The sequence below is a fragment of the Pyxicephalus adspersus genome, chromosome 4 (genome assembly GCF_032062135.1).
Source record: "Pyxicephalus adspersus chromosome 4, UCB_Pads_2.0, whole genome shotgun sequence".
Lineage (NCBI taxonomy): Eukaryota > Metazoa > Chordata > Amphibia > Anura > Pyxicephalidae > Pyxicephalus > Pyxicephalus adspersus.
In genome coordinates, this window is record NC_092861.1 from 66199814 (window position 1) to 66220588 (window position 20775).

The 20775-nt window shown below is 34.4% G+C and overlaps 1 protein-coding gene across 5 annotated transcripts in view; it reads left to right on the forward strand.

Moving 5' to 3' along the window:
• The window catches only part of ADGRB3 (adhesion G protein-coupled receptor B3), a 510634-nt gene that overhangs the window by 320986 nt on the left and 168873 nt on the right, over positions 1-20775 (forward strand). For all 5 annotated transcript variants that reach the window (XM_072408480.1, XM_072408481.1, XM_072408479.1 and 2 more), the window contains 3 exons: positions 4015-4161; positions 5945-6020; positions 14071-14173. In XM_072408480.1, coding sequence (XP_072264581.1) covers positions 4015-4161; positions 5945-6020; positions 14071-14173 — 326 coding nt within the window. The remainder of the gene's footprint in view (positions 1-4014; positions 4162-5944; positions 6021-14070; positions 14174-20775) is intronic.

A 20775-nucleotide genomic window follows, 5' to 3' on the forward strand; every position in this document is an offset into this window, starting at 1 on the left:
AATTTACCATTTAGGATTGTAATTATGGTTTATATGTAGAGCAATAGAAGCAGGAAAGAGAGGCCCATAGCCGTAAGATATTAGCCGTAATTAGGCGCAGGGTCTAAATGACAGGGTGTGAGGTCTGTCCCAGGGGTGTTAAGATTAATAAAATGAAGTAAGGAAAGGAGGGGCTGCGCTATTCTTGAACGTGAGGTAGGAGGGGATTAGGGATAGGACATGTTAAAATGAGAAAGACAAAAGTGAGAGCCCATCTTTTAAGAGAAAAAGTTTCCGGCCCACCCACCCGTTTTGTTATGGCTAAATTTGGAATTTTTGTTTGCATTGGATTTGGTTAGTTTGCATTTAATTTTGGATCCAGTGCATTGATAAAGTGGTGGATTTTGGCAGGGGGGGATCCTCTTTGGTAGGGTCTATATCTTTATGGTCAACGGATGATTATTGCTCCTAAAGCGGTGCTGGGTGGCTAGGGGCCAAGGTAGAGATGTTGAAAGAGTTAAATTCATGTTGGGTGTGGATTTTGCCTTCTGAGACCTGCAGCCCGGTTGTTTGGGTGTATAACTGGGAGTTTGATAACACTATAGATATTGTGGTTATGGTTATCTATTATTAAAAGGGGGGAGTTAGGTTGTTGGAGTATTAGGTTATATTCAATTTATTATATTGCAATGTGGTATATAATCCCAGTTTAATAATTAATATTAATAATTATGGAGTTTTATGTTATGTTACAATATGCTTGCATATCAAAAGTGTAAAATGTTTTAGTATATTTTTAATTTTTTTATTATTGGATATTTGTTTGTTAATTACTTGAATGGTTAGTTTATTTAATGATGGGTAAATTAACAGCTGCTTGCCAGCCAGTTTAAATCCAAGATTTGTGTTTGGGTATTTATTGGTGGGGGAGTGGTTGGTAAGCAGGTTCGGGGGGAGATGGAGGTTCTGATGGGGTGTTAAAGGAAGGGCTAGAAGGTCCGAGCTACCCTGGTCAAGATATTCGTAGTCATACTCAAGGTATTATGAATTGAATTATGAATTATGTTTAATTTAATTTCAGTCACATGTATGAGAACTTTCCAATCACTGAAAAGTACATCGGATGACTACAATTTGGGTAGCATTACTATTCAGCATAATAAGGAATTGCAAGTTATAGAAGAAAAAAATATAAGAAAAGACAGAAACATTCTGACATTATTTTGTGTGGTGTTTACTATGGATTCCAGATCACTGAATTGCATTTTGAATTATTGTGATAGATTTCTTATGTCATTTTGGTATTTTTAATATTTTAATGTCAGCATTACCAGTTTTCTATCACATTACCATACTGTGATGTCATATTGACCAACACAGTGTTTGGGGAAATGATGGTTCTCTTTGTTAGGGCAGGTGTTTGTTGTTGGGCAGTTAATGCAGGATGGTATACAGATTATTTGAAAGTAGAAACTTGAAGAATGACATGGCTGGAGTTAAACGTTAAAGTTTTTGCCTTTCATCTGAATTGATTGTGCATTTGAACATATTTAATACTTAACATACACTGAAAATCAAGGAATATTGCCTTATGGACATTCTGAAAAGGGTTTCCAAGCTATACATTATGACTGACTGGTTCCTACTATAAAAATCAAAATAACATTTCTGTTTGTGATAATGAACTTATATATATAACTTTAAAATCATCGCCACTCTGCTGGGTTGGTTGCTTTTTTCTTTGTAGATGTAACATATATTGTACACGACTGCGAAAAATTGTACTGGAAGAAGATGAATTGAATGTGATTTGTGCTGGCACCATAGAACTATTCGCTCATTGACCCTTGGCATCCCTGCTGATTTGTGCTAAGATTTTTATTTTAGAACAAAATTCAGAACAATGCCTCACCTCAAACAGTAGTGTGCATGTCTATACCTGCAAGTTTCTCTTTTTTTAAAGTGTGATTGGATTTTGCTCAGCTTCTCTGGCTGAAATATTCTATTCTGTAAAACCTAACTGTGCTCAATGCACAAAATGTCTAGCATTTTATTTTACTAATTTATATGGTAAAGGGTATTTATTTTGTAAAACAAAGTAAAGTCTTTGGTAGGATATGCTTGTGCTGTGTACTGCTGTCATTCACAAAAATGAAACAATTGAAGTTTACATCCCCTTTCCCTTCAATTCAGATAATATATATAAATATAGATTTAGTGGCACACCATTTGACTAATGGCTGAGGATTACTAAAGGTTAGTATGAACCGCCATCTTTTCCTGATGGGCTTTTCTATTCTTTGAGGTTCCTTTGCTTAATGTTTTCTATACCCTGAATACAATATACAATGTGTAAGTATATATATTACTGGACAATTCTTTATCTTAAGTACCATAAGGTGCCACTTGTGTCAAAGCATGCCCCACATTCCTGTTTCCTGTAGACTACTTTTAGCCAGCAATGAAGCCTGCTATAGTGCTGAAAAAATAGGAATGGGAGCAATTAGTAAGCTTTACCATTTGACATGATGGAAGAGACTTGTACGATATAGAAGAACTGTGCCTGCTCTTGATAATTTTCAATACATATTCAAACCAATTACTGACAGCACTTCTGCTAACCCCTATTCTGAAAATGTGATAAATGAATATATGCATATATTGTACTTAAATTAACATATATTACCAGTATTTACCATCATATATCTATTTTCTAAATGTATATTAGGGTTTAGAGCAGTGTGATAAGAATGTTAGCCATTGTATATTGCAACACCCCTCTAGCACTATCAGTGCGTACTGTAGTATAATAAAATATATGATGCCAAATTCAGGGGATATTTAGCATCATCTTTGTCAATTTCTCCTTAAAATGGGATTAAAGGGCCTGAATAGGGCCATGTGTAAATGTATTGCTGCAGATTTGCGGGTCTTTTTTTGGGATCCAGGCCCGGAGTGTCCTGGAAAGAATGGGTAGGCCAGGCACATTCCATTTCCAGGCCAGAAATTGGTAATGACTCTGGTGCACCTGGTCATTGATAATAATAAAGCACCTGTCCTTGAAAAAGGGGGGAGTTGCAGCCTGAGGCCAGATGGCTCAGGTGGACAGGCTGTGTGCAATTTGTATGCTGGGAGAGCCTAGAAGGTCACCCAAAGCTTACGTCTGCAGGACCAATAATTCTGAAAAGTGTCAGACAGAGCCAGGAGGCTATGTTTGTGTTTTCCGGTCATACTTTGATGACTCTGATCCCCTGTGAGGTAAAAGCCCTGAAGGATGCTTTAAGTAGATGTTTTTGAATAAAAGTGGGCAGAACACCCTGAAATGCCTCCTGCAGTGAGTGCGCTGGAAGCTCACAATATATGCATACACATTTTCTCATTTCTCCTGCATTGAATTTTATCCATATAAGCTTTTGGACAGCACAGAGTAAAATAAACTGGTGAAATACGTTTTGGAAGTGAGATATTTCCAATGTAAAAATCTTTCACTGTTTAGGGGAATCTGGGACACAAAATAGTTCTATACATAGTAAGCCAGCCTTTTGTCCTCAACTCAGGATTAAGCAACCTATCTGCAGTAATTGTATGTTGGGCTTCCCACACATTGTCAATGCTTCATTAGCCAGATTCTAACAGTTTCGTTTCCATGAGCAGTTTACAGAATTTCATCCTTGTAATGTCACTTCAGATTATTTCAAATATGGATCTAAAGAAACTGTGCTGCAAAGTCCTTACTTGTTATTTCTTCCATATAACCCTAAGCTTTTTAAGACTGTAGTTAACTGCTTTACACAAGTATATATGACATTCACACATAAACCAGAATATTTAAAACAGATTACCAGGAGAAGCACTGAATATTTAAACTATTTAGTTTATTTGTCTGAAAATGGGAAATAAACAGTTTTCTCTAAATGCAGCAGGGATACACATATACTTTATTGATATGCTTACAGAATTTGAACTGGAAATAATAAATTTGATGATAGGTTAAACGAATACAACAGTGCTCACTATGTTGTTTTCTTTTGTCAGTGGCCAGTATTCAAAAGCTGCCAGCGTCTTCTGTGCTAACGGATATCACCTTCCCTATGAGAGGCAGGAAAGGAATGGTCGACTGGGCAAGGAACTCTGAAGATAAGGTGGTGATACCAAAAAATATCTTTACTCCAATGCCATCAGGTATATATATAAATATATACACACTACAGGATTACATTAAACAGTAAATGTAATCTAAAAGAATATATATTACATAAATATAGGACAATATGTGTTAAAGTAAAAAATGAAGCCAGTAAACTATTTAAGAGGGAGCAAGTGTGAAGGGTTTTTATTTTAAAATGCAACTGTACTTTAAGCATTGCAAAACCTACCTGTTTACCAATGTTATTCTCTTCATTAGTGATGGTCAATTAGTTCTCATTGGAGTAGATTACGACTCATATCTCAGCTATTCCAAGCTTGCAGTTTGGATATCCTGTGTTTATACTTGTCACTGACAGATGTGATGTAGGCTTAGCCACTCTAGCAGGTTGATTTTGACAGCTGTCGACACATGCAAACAAAGTTAGACTCATCCAGCACTTTTTCTGGGAATTCTTCTTTGGATGTCACTGAACCCTGATAAAAAATAAATATTATTTAAAAGGATAATCAGGATATTTTGTGTTGTGTGTCCCCCTTTTTAAAGGGAGCTTTCAGATTCTAAAATACACTGCATCACTCAATGACAGGTATACCGGCTGGATTGGTTTAGCCAATAAATATATAATGAGCTCCAAATCTAGGCCACTTAATCTTTTTTATTAACCAAAAAATCTGAATTCCAACCTGGAATTCTATTTCCAAATATTATAGACCAGCGAGAGGTGGTCCACAAGAAAATTTTGGTGGTCTGCAGAAGTTACTGTTTCCTTCTCCTGACCCCACTGATCATGTCTCCCGTATGGTCACAATTTTTGTTGTGTCCAAAGCCCTGTACTACTGTCCCCCCAGGATGTTTAAAAAGCAGGTCCCTTGCGACGGGAGAGTGGGCAGGTTTTGGCATCCGGCACACGGCTGCCCGTGCATATACAGGAATTATGAATTTAGTGGTCCATAAGGTCAGAAAGGTTGTCAACCACTGGTATAGACAGTCCAACCTATATCATTCTGACTTTTTCCAGTTTTTCTGTTCTTTTCTTTCTACCTTTTTTTTTTTTTTTTTTACCCAACTGCAGTAGGGTAATTATTGTGTATGAACCTCACATTTTATTAGGAAGATTAACTTACAATATTTAAGGGAAAAACGTAGAGGAAAAACAATATTTTTAAACCAACACTTCCAAATTCCATCGAGGAAATAATTTAAATCTATAAATTCAATGTATTCATATTTTTATATATATATATATATATATGCTTATATAAACTACAGCAGTTTAGTATATTAGGAGCCCATGTAAAGTTTTCTTTTTTTAATGATAGGGAAATAAAATAAAAAATGACAAAACCTTATCATTATCCTTTTAAAGTTCCTTCACCTAAGTACTACACTTACCTATTTATTCTCCATGGAGAACTTCAATATCTGGCCCTTTGAAAACCATAAAGCCACTCATTCAAAAATCTTGTGGTTGGGCTCTTTTTGCAAAAAGATCTCCATATTTCAGTTGTGGGTTTTTTAGAGCAGTACCCTGTCCAAATGTGTAAGATGGTGAAATCAGGAGTTGATTACCATCAACCAAGTTTGTCAGGGATGAGGTGATGAAGACTGAAATGTATGAACTGGGTGATGATAATAAAATGTGTGAGAAGTGACCGGCATGACAGTCAGACAACTACAATTTTGAAGTCCTGTATTTCTTTCATTACAATGTTACCTTACTAAAGCTGAGAAAGAATGATTTATACAGTATATATATAAAGAACATAATATTATTGTAACTGTAATACTATTAATAATGGCTGCTGTTTTTTTCAGACCTGGACGAATCTACAGTATATGTACTTGGAGCAGTGTTTTACAAAAATTTAGGGTTATTTTTACCTACATTACGGTGAGTGTTCACCTTGAATAATTTTTACCTAAATATCTAATATTTTTTCCTTTGTTGCTTAATATTTAAAAATAGTATTGCAGGTTTGCACATTATGAATTATGCTGTTTGTTTTGTTGAGGCCTGTGTGTGTAAAGTATTTAAGTGAAATAGAATGTATATTTTAAATGCATATACTAGGACTGGCCACTGGGTGGCAAGCAGTTATTATACTGAAATGTGCATTAATCTGTGGTCAGCTGTATAAGCAGCAGAGGTACACATTTAGGATTTAACAGTGTAAATGCAGATTTGATTGTATGAATCTCATCCTGTGCTTTCCAAATGCTTATTTATATCTTTTATATCTTCACATCTATTGCTTGTTAATACAAGTATTTGTTTTTTATTGCATAGCTAATTTGTGCTAACAGCAGATAACCCTTTGTCAACTGTAACCTATACATGCTAAGTATTAGCCTATTCTTACCATTTTTCTAACTTGGTTAGGCTTACCCTAGCCCAAAGAGTAACACATTGATGTTGGTGAACTAACAGATTTTAGACTATTTCACATGTGCATTATCACCATTCAAGGGAATTTTTACTTATCTTACTCAATGAAATAAAGCTTTGTTGACTTCAACAACCCAATCATCTACAAGCAAAACTTTTTTTTTTACATTTTCTTGCATGCAGTTGAGTATTCTATACAAATATGTTATTCACTAAGCTAGGTGAATTTCCGTTGCAATGGGATAATTTATTTTGCTAAGTATACGGCCTAAACTGCTTTAGTAAATAGATTTCATTGTTAATCTTAATCCTAACCCTACTGGCCAGCTAAACACACACCTCTTTGCTTGAGATGGCAGTAATTGAAGTGTTTTGTGCAGAATGTAAAATGGATGGGTACACAAATGTGTTAAGTAGATCCATCAAAAGAACTGGAGGAGCAATTAGCAAACTAAAAAAAATGCTAAAATTAGATTCTCTGCTTTTTTTAAACATTATTGTCTTGTCCATATTTAAATGGAAAGGCAGTATTTCTTTGTGATAGGACAGCACTAGTGGCAGACTCTTTAATATTCAACATTTAATTCTTACTTGTGAATTTGTCTTCCAATATTGAGCATATCATCTCTACGCTCTATATGAATAGATTCAAAGATACTAATAACATGTAATAAATGTTGATGAAGTGGTACTATAGCAACACCCATGTAAAAATGAACAAAAGAAAATAAAATATATCATTAGTGATACTTATGCAATTGGAGTCTTGTGAATGAAATGACGTAGAGTAATCTGTAAGAATGATATGCTGTAAATGTTTCATTAAAAAATCCTAAATTTCTTACAATATGTATGCATTGCCTGACAAATTCAGTGTCAATATTAGCAAGCTGAAGGATTTGAGTTAACTTTGTGAAGTAAACAATCTGCAAGGGGTAATTTACTTTATGAAAGTTGGAATTCAGTTTATGGAATGAGGTAACTTCAGCCATCCAATAATGTGCAAGTAAAACTCGCACATGTTTGGGTCTTGGGTCAGACTAAGCTAAATGAATTATTCCTTGCAGAGTAATGATTCACTTTTCTAAGTATATAACCTACACTCTTTTATTCAACACCATTTTATCCATAATTTTGATATATTTTACTAGATAAGTTTGCACATTTTGGATTAGTTGGCCTTCCAAACATAGACACTAAACCCATAAAACCAGGTAAGCAAACACATAGGTAACAGACTGGTAAAACCAAGGCTACAGATCTAATCTACATTGGATAGCCAATAATGATAGAAATAACAAGTGATCCTTTTAAGGATAAAGGATCATCTTTTGCAGATGTTGATTATGCCTTTCTTAAACACCAGGAGTCTGCTGGTGTTTCTGCTCAAGCTACTAGTACTACCTGCTTGTTTCCAAAGAATCCAAATAATTTAATACAATGTAACCTTCCCAAAAACTTGCCAAAGTCAGTTAGTTGTGGTTGGACATGCAAACACCTAAATGCATTTCAAATAATTATTAGATTTGAAATGTATATCCTTCACATGTTTATCCTTCACATGTATATCCTTTACTAAGCTTCAACCCAATTTTTATTTAGCAACAACTGTAATTGGTTAATTGACTCCTAGGTTTGACTGATTCTACCCAAAGAGATAGTTTTCTAGACTTGCTAAAATAAGGCCAATAGCATTTTATGTCTGCAGGTAACTTAAGACTGGCTGCAAGAGCACAAAAAATGTTCCCTGCAAGAAGCAGAAATACATTACTTATTCCTATAGCATATGCATTGCCATTTTTTCAGGATTATTTTAAGGCAATTTATAGCGTTGATGTGTCACTCTGATGATGATGCATAAATCAGGAATAAATGTTCATTAACCCTGTTCCTTTGCACCTGTTGATTTATCCCTTTATAAACTTATTGGTGCTTATCTGGAATAAATATTTTATGATGACAAAATACATTTATCATTGTATATCCTTGCTGCAGGGATCTTAGGAAATCCTTCCTTTAGATAAGCTTCCCAGAGGCTACTGGACTGACTTTACAGCCCAATGTACATCTCCCAGGTTGCTTGATAGTACACAATTTCTGTAAACCGATTCAATGATGCACTGCAACAAAGTATAACAATATATTTTAGAAAAATAATGTAATATGTTATTTTATTCTTGTAATAACAATACACACCTTCTAATTATAGAAATCTAGCATGCATTCTGATTTGTTCTTATTCACTAGCATAATCATATTTCTCTCTGCAGCACTGAAGGTATTATCATTTATAGTATCTCCTGTATCCACTAAGTGGCAGAGTAGAGGCTTGGAAAATACATTGCTTGTAATTTAACCGTTATCAACAGCAAGATTTGTCTTGTGATGTTGAAAAGAACAACAGATCACTGGAGAGCTTTTTACTAAAAATGAATATTTTCGATTTTAAAATATACTAATGTCTCCATAATTAATTTACAGTGAATTTTAAATAGCAAGAAGACACTATAAAGCAACACATAGATTCAGAATCAGAACAATCACTTTGTCTATTGAACCTTGAACTGTTAAAGTTGTGCCGAAAAATGAGCAGTAGATGAGGACAAAGAACTAGTCACAAGCAAGAGCGGATTAATCTGTGGGGTAGAGGAGCATTTACTCCTGGGGTAGTAGTACTAATAACATGTGCTAGGCTTGGTCTCTGAATAGAGAAACTTACCTATCCGGACAAAGATCAGAGCAGGACTCACACTGACACAAATTGATTAATTGATTTAAACCTGTAACCTCAGTGTATGGCAATCAAAGGTCTCTCAGCTCTAAGATGTCACGTCACTGAACAAAGGAAGGTAATGCTGGTTGTAAAAAAAATAAAATATGCCCTTGAGGTAATCAGCACAGTAATGGCATCACCAATTCTCATTCCAAATATCTTGAGACTAGCAGTACTGTGAATAGCACTAACAGACACAGAACCTTAAATGAAACCATATGGTTCTTTAGGTGACCCATTTTGGGAAAATGCTTTAATTACAAGTCTTTAGAGAGGCTATAGCCCCTTCTTTTTATTGCTTTGTCCCTGTTGCAGATTTTCCCTTAATTCATGTCTCAATAAACCATTGTAAACTGAAGACCTACTTAATCCCTCAGATCAGTTTGTTTTCCATCAGGTATGCCCATAGATGGTTGTAGACCTAAAGGAGATTGTACACCGCATTGAGTGTGGTAACACAATAGAGCCAGCAGTAAAAACCTATAAAAAGGGTTTTTATTTAGGAATATATAATTATATATAAATGTAAACAAACACATAGAACAAAAAACATAAACTGTGTCAATCTTAAATGAAACTTGCTAAAAATTCACATATTCTACTCTTCACATTCAAAAAAAAAGAAAGATTTTGGTTCACTGGAAAGAATCCTTATCTTGTCTGAAAAGCACTTCAGCAGAAATGCAGCGTGCTGAACATTGACAATTTACATCCGCCATCAATTCAGGCAATGTTCCATTCCTCTGCTCACAGAAGCCACAGCTGAGTTTGGCTGCATGACCTGCCATTATGAGTCCATGAAGAAGAATGTTTCAATTCACTCTGATGAAATATTAATTTCACATCCAGTTCAGGCTGGGAAACCAATTTAGCAAAGCTGGATACTTTAACAAAAGTAATGAAGAAGCACCTCTGCAGGTCACTAAGAGACATTGTGGAATAAACCTTAGTAAGTGTTTATGCATCCATATAAATCACAAGCATGCAAATCTCTTTTTTAAATGGTTCATGTTTGTTTGCTCCTATGTTACACGTGATTAGGGGATCTTCTGTTCAACCTATTTGTAAGGCTTCATACAGTATTACATAATATATTTTTTATGCAAGTCAAAATTTACTCCGTTAGCTGAAAGGAAGACAAAGACAGAACACAGTTTTATTTGCACAAATTTGAATGAATCTTTAGCCAAAATGTGCTCAGGGGAACGACAGATTACTTGTATTGCTGGAAACATATTGAAAGTTGGTGAAAGATGTTGTTTTAAATATTTTTGTGGGTTAGGAGCATGTGAATGTGTGAACCTTATATATTTATTTTCAGTATAATAAACTCTAGTTTTTAAAAGCAGATTACTTCTAAAGCTAAAGTTACTTGTCTAGAAAATCTAGCACCAGTCTAGATATCTAGATTGTAAGCCCTTCTGTGTCATAGTTTGTAGAGTTTGTATCTGTCTGCCATTTGCAACCCCTATTTATTGTACAGCTCTACATAATATGTTGGTGCTATATGGAGAATTTAACAACTATTTAACAAGTTGATTTTATCTCTTGGGCACATCTACTGTGGAAGAGGAATTTACATTTTCCCTGTTGGGTTTTGAGTATTTACTCACTGGACACTTAAAAGGTACACCTGCTCAATTGATGGTCAGGGTGAACATCTAATAGGCCAATCACAGGGTAGCAGCTAAATGCAATAAATACATTACGATGAGTAGACATTTTCAGGACTACTTGCTGAAGTTGTAACTGAACATCATAATGGGGGAAAAAGTTGATTTAAGTTTAGTATGATTGATGGTACAAGCGAGCTTGTTTCAGTATTTCAAAAACTAACTGTAAAAAAAAGTATTATATCCATTGAGTTGCAGTGATCTGGGGAAAAAAATTCCAGATTTGTTCAAACTCTAGAAAGGCAACAGGCTCTTAATGAGGTACTCATTATAACAAGGTATGCTGAGCACCATCTCTGAATGCACATATTCATGCAAATGGACTACAGCAGAAGGAGACTACATGTAATGCATCTCCTGTCAGCTAAGAACAGACACATACGGTTACAATTTACTAGGGCTAACCAAATATAACAAGAAAAGATTGGAAAAACAATGCCTGGTCTGATGACTCCCAATTTCTGCTGCAACGATTGGATGGTAGGGTCAGAATTTGACATCAACAACATGAAAGCATAAATCCATCCTGCAATGTAACAATAGTACAGGCTGGTGGTGTAATGCTTTGAGAGGTAAAATCTTGGCACACATTAGGCCTCTTAGTACCAGCTGACTATCTTTTAAATGCCACAGCCTATCATAGTAATCTTGGTGACCATAAGCATCGCTCATGACTTCAGTTTACCCATCTTCTGATGCCTAGTACCAGCAAGATAATTTGCTATGTCACATTGCTCATATCATCCCAAACTCAGATGACCTCCACATTCACCAGATCCCAATGCAATAAAGAATCTTTGTGGTGTGGAGGAATGGGAGATGCACATCATAGATGTGCAGTTGACAAATCTTCATCTATAGGGAAAGATTTATGAAAGCTTTGCAAGAGTGGAGAAGATAGACTATCATGGGACAACCTGGGTGATCCAGTAAATCCAGAATGGATGTCTTAAAAATAATTTGCTATTAGTTAATATGGTTCTCAATCCTGGACCAGATCTAATCAAGGTTTGCTGGATCACTCCAGGTTCTGTCAGGAAAATATTTATTCTTGGAGAGCTTTAATAATGTCAACAGAATATTGCCAGTGCCTTGCCCTAAATTATAATATTTTAACAAATGATTAAAAATAGATAATATAAATATATAAATATATATTTGATAAAAATATGATTAGGCATTGAAAGGTTTAAATCTAAATTGTCATTGCCAGTAGTACATGTCAGTGTCTCAAAGAAGTATGCATAGCCTTCACAGGAATGTACACTAATGGTATATGCCAGGGACAAAAAAGAAGGAATAAAAAATCCAAAAGGTTGATTTAAAGTGGAAAACTGTGAGGTGATTATAAACCCCAATCTATGATAATAACCACCTTAGCTGCTCATAGCATCAAAAGTCTGCGTGCATTTCTTTATACATATTTATCTTTCTAGCAACTTTATAGCATTGCCTCATTGTGTATGTTATATATGTCAACCTGAGAATCTGTATCCCTTCATCAGCATGATTATCTGCAGTACACTTATGTTTAATTTCTATTTTGTAATGTAAAAACAACCAATGGTGGTATATATATATATATATATATATATATATATATATATATAAATACACACACACACACATGTGTGTGTTGTTCACTTTTAACTGCCTTCCAGCTGCTGCATCACACACTTAGCAGCAATATACCTAATTTATCTAATATTACTCAAACAGAATATTGTAGACTGTGATACAGTATCTTTCCAAAACTTCATTCAGTTAGCAATGAAATATTAATAAACATCAGTTTGTATTCCATGCCAGAGTCACTTTGGCTGGTAATAATGCACACTAGGGATACCACTACATATGATGGTATATGAACAGTATACATTGTATTTTATTTCTACCTGTACATACGTATGACTATGGTAGAAACAATAGATTGTGAACTCCTCTGAGGAACAATTAGTAACATGGCTATGTTCTCTGTAATGAGCTGTGTAATATGTCAATGCTATAAAAATGAAATGTAGCTGAACCTATCTTTAAATCAAACCCTAGTATGTGTGTGTGTGTGTGTGTGTGTGTGTCTATGTGTGTGTTAACACGTTAATTGTTGAAATAACATTTACATTTTCTTATAATAACAAATATTGTACTTATGTTCTCATATATAATATTTTTTTGTAATAATGCAATATATGTAATTATCTTTTTAAAGAATGTACTAATTTACTGCAGTTAAACAGTTATAACCTTAAACTAAAATGTAATCCAGTTTTAAAGCATTAGGATACTATTCTGCAGACTTTAAAATTTATATGTAGGCTAGACTAGCACCAAAGCATGCACCATTAGTTCAGGTTTCTCTAACAGGATTATAGCATTAGAGATTACTTGACAGACTACATATAGTGTGAAGCAAAAAAAGGAAATACATACTTCAAGATGAATTACATATTTAAACATATTGTACACTGTTTCAATAAAACTGGAAAAATTAATATAGGCTCAGGGATTGATCAAAAGTCTAATTTTTGCTTAAACTAACTTTAGAGTTTAATTCATGCTTGTAAAAATAAATTTTTTTTATGCATTTCTGTATTTTTCAAAACATTATTATATGCATTTATTAGTTCTAAGGGAGGCCATCATAGATGTTCAAAATGTATTTCTTGCCCCAATAGGATAACAACCTATTTCTCAGTAAGACACCTGTCATCTGTTATCTTTAGGTTTGCTTAGCAGACAAGTTTACTGTGTACAGTTCCAGTTGTAATTATTGGCACATTATTGGCAAGTAGCACTTTCCAATGAAAAAATCAGACAGAGTTTTCAGAGAATTTCAGAGGATTCATACTCACTTCCTGTTATGTAACAAGGGCATGATTGAGTGGCATTTAATAAAAATAGGCTCTCTAAATGAAAAGAGGACTCAAACTTTTTTTATACTTTTTCCAAAAAATAATTAGTTAAAGCTGGTGTTTGAAATGTCACAGGAATTGTTGCAACAACGTTTGTATATTTAGTGAAGACAAAACAAGCTAAGGAAGTAACCTGTGTTGTAACTAATAAAACTGTGAACACATTAGTGATGCTTGAAAATTGTCTTCTTTTTCAGAAATTTTACGGTAGTGAATTCAAAGATTATTGTAGTTACCATCCACCCAGAGCCTAAAGCTACAGATGCCTTGGTAGAGATTGAGCTTGCTCACCTAAAAAATGTAAGTATGCGTTTTATTGTGATAACTCTACCTTCTCTTACCATGACTCAACTTTTTGGACAACTTACATCTGCTTACTTCACACCCAAATTATACACTTGTATACACATTCACACAAAGGCTTATGCACACAGTGGCATTTCTACTATATTACAAGGTAAAAAGAACTGTAACAATCTTCAATGGTCATATATTACTAAAGTTTGCGACACACTCCTCCATGTTTATCAACCACTGTATACTGATAGGACTTACCTAAACTAATCCATTCTATATCTGAACAGTAAACATTTGGTATTCATTTGAAAAAAATACTGTACAATCAGATCAATAGTAATACTACCCACGAGGGCATTTTAACAACAAAAAATATGATAAAAATTAGCTTTGCCCAGGTGTTGTTCTCCGTGTTCTAGACTTCCAGAGCAAAACAAAGAGCACAGTGGTTTTGCCAATCAGATCAGCTTGCAAAAAAAATTACCATTGGACCGAACGGGTCTGTTTGTTATCTTTTATTTAATAGCTGGTAGGAGGAGGCATGCATTTTTTGGACACTTATGTAACATATAACAAGAGTTTGCCACCTCTGCTGCCTTCAAAAACCTAAATTAGTACAGCTGGCAAACGTAAAAAAATAGGGAGTTTTTATAAGCAGTTTCAATTCACAATAAAAAAGTAAAAAGAGGTAGTAACGTAGTAATGACATGCATAAGGTATTTGTTATGCAATGTAGGACAGCTGCCTTTGCACAACATTTATTTTCAAAAGGTAATGTACAAGGAGAAGGATGTGTAATATCACAATAATGATATCAGGGAACACTTTTTAAATAGACCAATTTATATGGTGCCTGCAAAATAGCTGATTAAAGTGATAGCTTGGAAGCCACAGTCATTTTTCTTAGAGTCTGAAGCACTTTAGCTCTTTGCATCAATTAGTATAGTCTCCTCAATTTATCTTTTAATGAGGGTCAATTGCTTTCTGTACCAGATATCTAAAAGACTGTTCTCTACTCTTGAACTTCAGTTGCTTGGTTTTGAAAATGGCAATTTCCTACCTGTGCAGTAGATAGTAACATTTCATATGAGGGATAAGTAAAAAATATTTTTTTTAAACTGTCATGAATGTGTTTGCATAGCCATCAATGATTTATGCTTAACAAGAAAACATGTTCTGTCTGCATGTAGCACTTGTATATGCTGATGCCTCTTCAGTGTGTGATTTACAATTTGTTAAATGAGGCCTGCTCATTATTCATGTAAATATATGGGTTTTTTTACTTGTAGGTAGATATCTCCACTTAACTTTCCAATTGACCTTTCATCTGTGCTTATATTAATTTGTATAACAGTTTATTTGTTAAAAAGTATTCATGGGTAAAGCCTAATTAAAAAGAAACCTATTGATGTTTATATTAATTACAAGAGCCTTCATAGTTTTAACCACTTTGTGCCTGTGCTAATTTAAATTTAAGGTGAATTGGCAAATAGTAATTCCTGACCTGCCATTCATTTTATAGAAGTTCTGTGTGTATTCACAATATCACATCCCTAGCAGCCGAGATTAAGCTCACATAAAACAGCTAAGGGCATTGATTGGGAGCCTTGTTAATTGGATCTTGATCAGATGATCATTCTAGTAACACATCATAGTAATCATTTCGTGACTTTCAAGACACCTTGGGGTTAATTTGGGGTTTAGGGTGTTTACTTAGTAAGTGAATTATCACTCTGAAAGGCATAATTTACTTAGTGTAGAGATGTGGTAAAATACCCAATCACATGCAAAGAATTATAAAAAATAAAAAAACATGATTTTTGCTTGTACGTTATTGTCAGCAGAAATTTCATTTGCTAAACCACGTGACTCATTTTTTTAATCTTGTGTGGGTATAGTGTAAAAAAAGTAAGTAAACCATATTTTTTACATATTTTGCATATTTTTATTGAAAATCAAATTAATGCATCCCATGTTTTATCTTTTTTTTTTTTTTAAATCCAGCTGCACTATTATGTAAAATTACCAAAAGAATGTCCTTTTTGTCCTGAAAAATATCTACATTTGTTTAGACTAAAACTAGGCTAAACATTGAACAAGATGTTTAAAGTCAAACAAATGCGTCAAAGATGATTTAGTATGTTTGTACTGAAGCAGTTAAAACAAACTGATTTCATGTCAGTATATGAGTGGATTTGGTGACATAAAAAAATCACTTACTTTATAAAAAGCAGGAATGAAAATTTTGTTCACTTAAAAAAGAATTATCTCCTTAGAACAGAAAATGAAGAGAAATCCTCCTAGCAGGAGGCTAATAGCGTTTGTAACACTTCCCAAAAAAAAAAAAAAAAAGCTGGACATGCACCTAAAAAACACAAAATATAGGTATAGGGGCTTGTGTCAATTTTCTTTACCACTATCCTTTGGGTTGCTCATAATTGTCAAAAAAAAATATCCAACTTTGTATATTTGTACTCGGCATGTGACTTTAAGTATCTGTTTAAAAAGTGCTCGGGGAAATTGCTTGGGAACAGTGTGACTGTTTACAAAGTGAAACCACAGCAATTATTTCCACTTATACACAGGTAATTATTTCACATTGCTGCATAAAATTTGCATGAATAATTGGATTGAATGCATAGTACAATCATATTGCAAAGAAGGTATGGTGGCATATATATATATATATATATATATATATATATATATATGTTGGTGTGTTTTTTTCAAACACACAGAAAAAATGTGTAATGTTTTTAGTATAGAACAGAACTAATTATCTTTATGTTATAAAAGTTAGCGGTAAACCATAAGTGCATTTTAGATTAGTAATTGCAAAACATAAGGAAACCATGTTTACCTTTTATTTTGCAGAATCTTAAATATCAGATCCTTGGGACTTACTATTACTAAGGTTTTTGTATGCTTTATATTTCAACACAGAAGCTATTTTTTTGGTCAGTTTAACACCCCTCATTTTCTATTGTAAATACCAAAACTGTTACAAGTCATAAAGGCTGTCTTACATTTTAATGTGCTGATCTTTTTTTAATCTATTTAAAAAAAATATCCTTTTTCAGTTTGAAAAATTTAGTTTTTGGTTTATTTAGGGCAAATGAAAATGTCTTTGTAAAAGCAATAATTCCCACATGCCAGAACTCCCTGCTGCTTCTTCTTCACACCCAGCAACCCTTAAATCATTAGTGTTATCTGGTGTTCAATGTTAGTAGGAGCTTTACATGTCACTCCATATGTAATATAACAATCATTGGTCTTAGTGATTGGCTGCTAGACCCCTAATGTTCCGCATGAGTTTACATGCTTTTTCTCTTTTCCCACAACAATGTAAAAAATGAAGACTGGGGCTCATAAAAGTAAAAACTACTGCAGTAATCCAACTGACACTTTAAATACCTAATGGTCTTACATAAGGATATGTTATTTACCTCTGGTTATGTTGGTGGAGTAATAATATAACCAGAAAATGATGGGCCAGTAGAGAGACATTCCATTATTACATACAAAGTCCCTGCAGTTTCCTCTCTTCCTTGCTACTTCCTATTGAAGTGCCATTGTGAATAGTATATTATTACAACAGAAGAATCCTAAAGTGACAGGCCTTCTTCTATGTACTGAGATCCTGTTCACCTCAACACTTGATGTTCAATTAGGATGCAAGATCAGTACTTCTGTCAGACTCTAGTATGCCTCTATTCACCAAAGCTTCTGTCTACATTAAAATACTTCCTAAAGGCATCCCTCTGGGATGTGGATACAGGGAACATGCAAAGGTGGAGCTTTCTTTTAAGATCACTTTTACATGAAAATGAAAATGTCTCCACGCAGTTTGAAATATTGGGTCCAACTTACACACTAAATTTCACAATCAGCACAATAAATATATTTTGCCTAAAAAAAGTCCTTTATTTTTTTTAAGCATACATTTTAGGCATCTCATTAACTTGGTAAATGTGTTTGTTCCTAATAAAATAAACATTTTGCTATGCAGGAAATAATATAAAATAGTAATTGCCTTAATTATAAGATTGAATGGAACACTAAAGTAAATGGAAAAACACCTAAGCATGTGGCCCAAGAGCTTCTTATCAGTCATCGAAGAGTAAATATGTAAATGGTGTTTCTTCTGTGTCAAAAAGCTGTGGCGTTTTATCACACATGAAAAACTGCAAAGCTCTTTTTCCCATTAACCTGATATGAACTTTCTTCTACCTCCTGGGTACATGATTTAGGTGTTTTTCTCCGATATAGAGAGAAACAAAGTTTTATTGCAGTATTTTACTTTTATGAAATGACATAGCTGTTTTATCATAAAAATTATATGGATAATGAGTTTTTACTGTTCATCTAGGCACATAATATTCTACATTTTAGTAAGCAAACCATTATGCTTTCAGTTCATTTTATTTTATATGAATATTATTATAATTAGTAATAGCAATTGTTGACATTGGTATGCAGAGGACATAGCATGTCATAGACATAGGAGACATAGACACCTTTACCTTTTCTTCAAAATCTATCCTATTCTTTCCCATCTAGATATAATATTGATGGTTAACCTAATAAAATTCTAAGTGGACCATCACTTGTCTCTTTTAGTCAGGTATCAGACCAAATTATCTGGCCTGAAGTATAGGCTAGTCCAAACTTCATAGGACGCCGTCTGAATGGATGTAATGATGATTTACTGAACTGACAAGGTACTCAATGGTAGTTGAAGAGACAATATACCTATCATCAAAAATAGGTAACAGGTTAAGTCAGTCATATACCTAAGACAACTGAATCTAATATCTGACTCTGACTAAGCCTTGGACTTGACTCTCAAAACTAGCTGTTAAAGTTTTATTTGACATCAATGTTGTCTCTGATCCCGAACCCTGAAATTGACTGTGATGCTTGACATTAAGGCCTTACTCTGACATTTCACTCTAATTAATGACCTGTCTCGGGTACTTTGCTCTGGAAGATAACTTTAACACCTAGCTTTAAAATCTAAACTCCCACTACCCACATCTCACTTTAAATTCTAATATCTGATTTTGACATCGGGCTCCAATGCATGACATTTGAGGAAGCTTTGAATATCAAGTAATATATTTTTAAATTATAGCTATTTGGAGAAGAAATAAGAAGAACCTTTGTTACCAAGGACTTGAAAAAGAAAAAAAATTTCAGAATAAATGACTGAAGTTTGAAAGTAATTAAAAGCAAAATATTATATCTGGTTCTGACATGGTGGCAAAGTTGCTTGCTCAAAATAAACAACTTCACAGAATTCAATGTTTAAGGCAAATTCCGGTGTTTTTTTGTATTGAACCATGCAGGTACAATGGCAACCAAATGTGTGCTTGCTTTGGTGCATTATACAGGCTATTCAAGTGAATAGGCTGCTTTAACATGACACTTGGTAATGCTTACCTTTTTTACTGGCAGGACACCACTTTGCTAATGAAAAATCCTGGTCTAATGTTGACTGGGAAAGTGACACTTTCAGGAGTGTCAATGTCCTTTGTTCCATGTTGCTCTTAGTGGTTGTGCTAAGGCTATGTACACACGTCCAATGGTTCTCGTCCGATAATCGGCTCAGGGCTGATATCGGATGAAAATCTGGCGTGTGTACAGCGAACGTCGTCCGTCGTCCCGACGCCCATCCTGATGGATCCACAGACTATGGACAATGAACGGTCTTAATGGAAGCGAAGAGGGAGAGCGCCCAGCGGGGTGCTGCTCCATTGTTCTCCCCCTCCCCTCTCCATAGAGCAGAATGGTGGTGTATGTACACCACTCGTTTATGCATCGTGCAGTCCTTAGTCCCTGGAAAGGTACGTGAAAGATCCTTCCCAACGGCAATTATTGTACGTGTGTGCAGAGTAGTAGGCTCATCATTGTGTTGCTTCTTCCTTTAAGTTCTAATCACAGGTTAGAGAATAAACAATTCCCATATGTACTGAAATACAGCAGTAAGAATCCAAGTTTTCAGGCCTGCCAAAAAGAGCTGTGTTTTGTGGGAGTGCTGTGTAAATCTCAGGTTTGGATGGAAAATAATATAAATATTTTGGCAGGTAAAGTAGCTGCCAGGTTCATCTGTGCATTTAGTTATCTGCCTATTGGTCAGTTTTCTAAATGTAATGTGTTCAAAGCAGACAATCCAATTTTTTGAATGACTTATCGATTGCACTCTTTCCTTTTGTTGTATGCTTATTCTCTTTTCTTTGCATATTTCTTTTAATGTTGTAAAACTGTAAGTAGTTGGGGCAATTTAATTGAAGTGTATGTGTGTGTGTCAGTCTGTATAGCACCTAGAAAGTGTTAATAATCCAAACTAGGAGAACTACTTTCAATAAAACTCATTATGCTCAGTGTGAAGCACATTATAGAGGAAGCATATTGAAAGACACACATAAATGACTGCAATTAAAGACTCAGAATGTGAAATTGTGATGCTTGAAGTAAAGACTGAAGCAATGTTCGGGTAAAGTAATAGGCTTTAATATAAATAAATAAGGATGAATTGAGCAGTAGGGTAAGAAAAATGAAACACAACAGTGATAAAGGGGAGTACTATAAATGTGACATAGGGC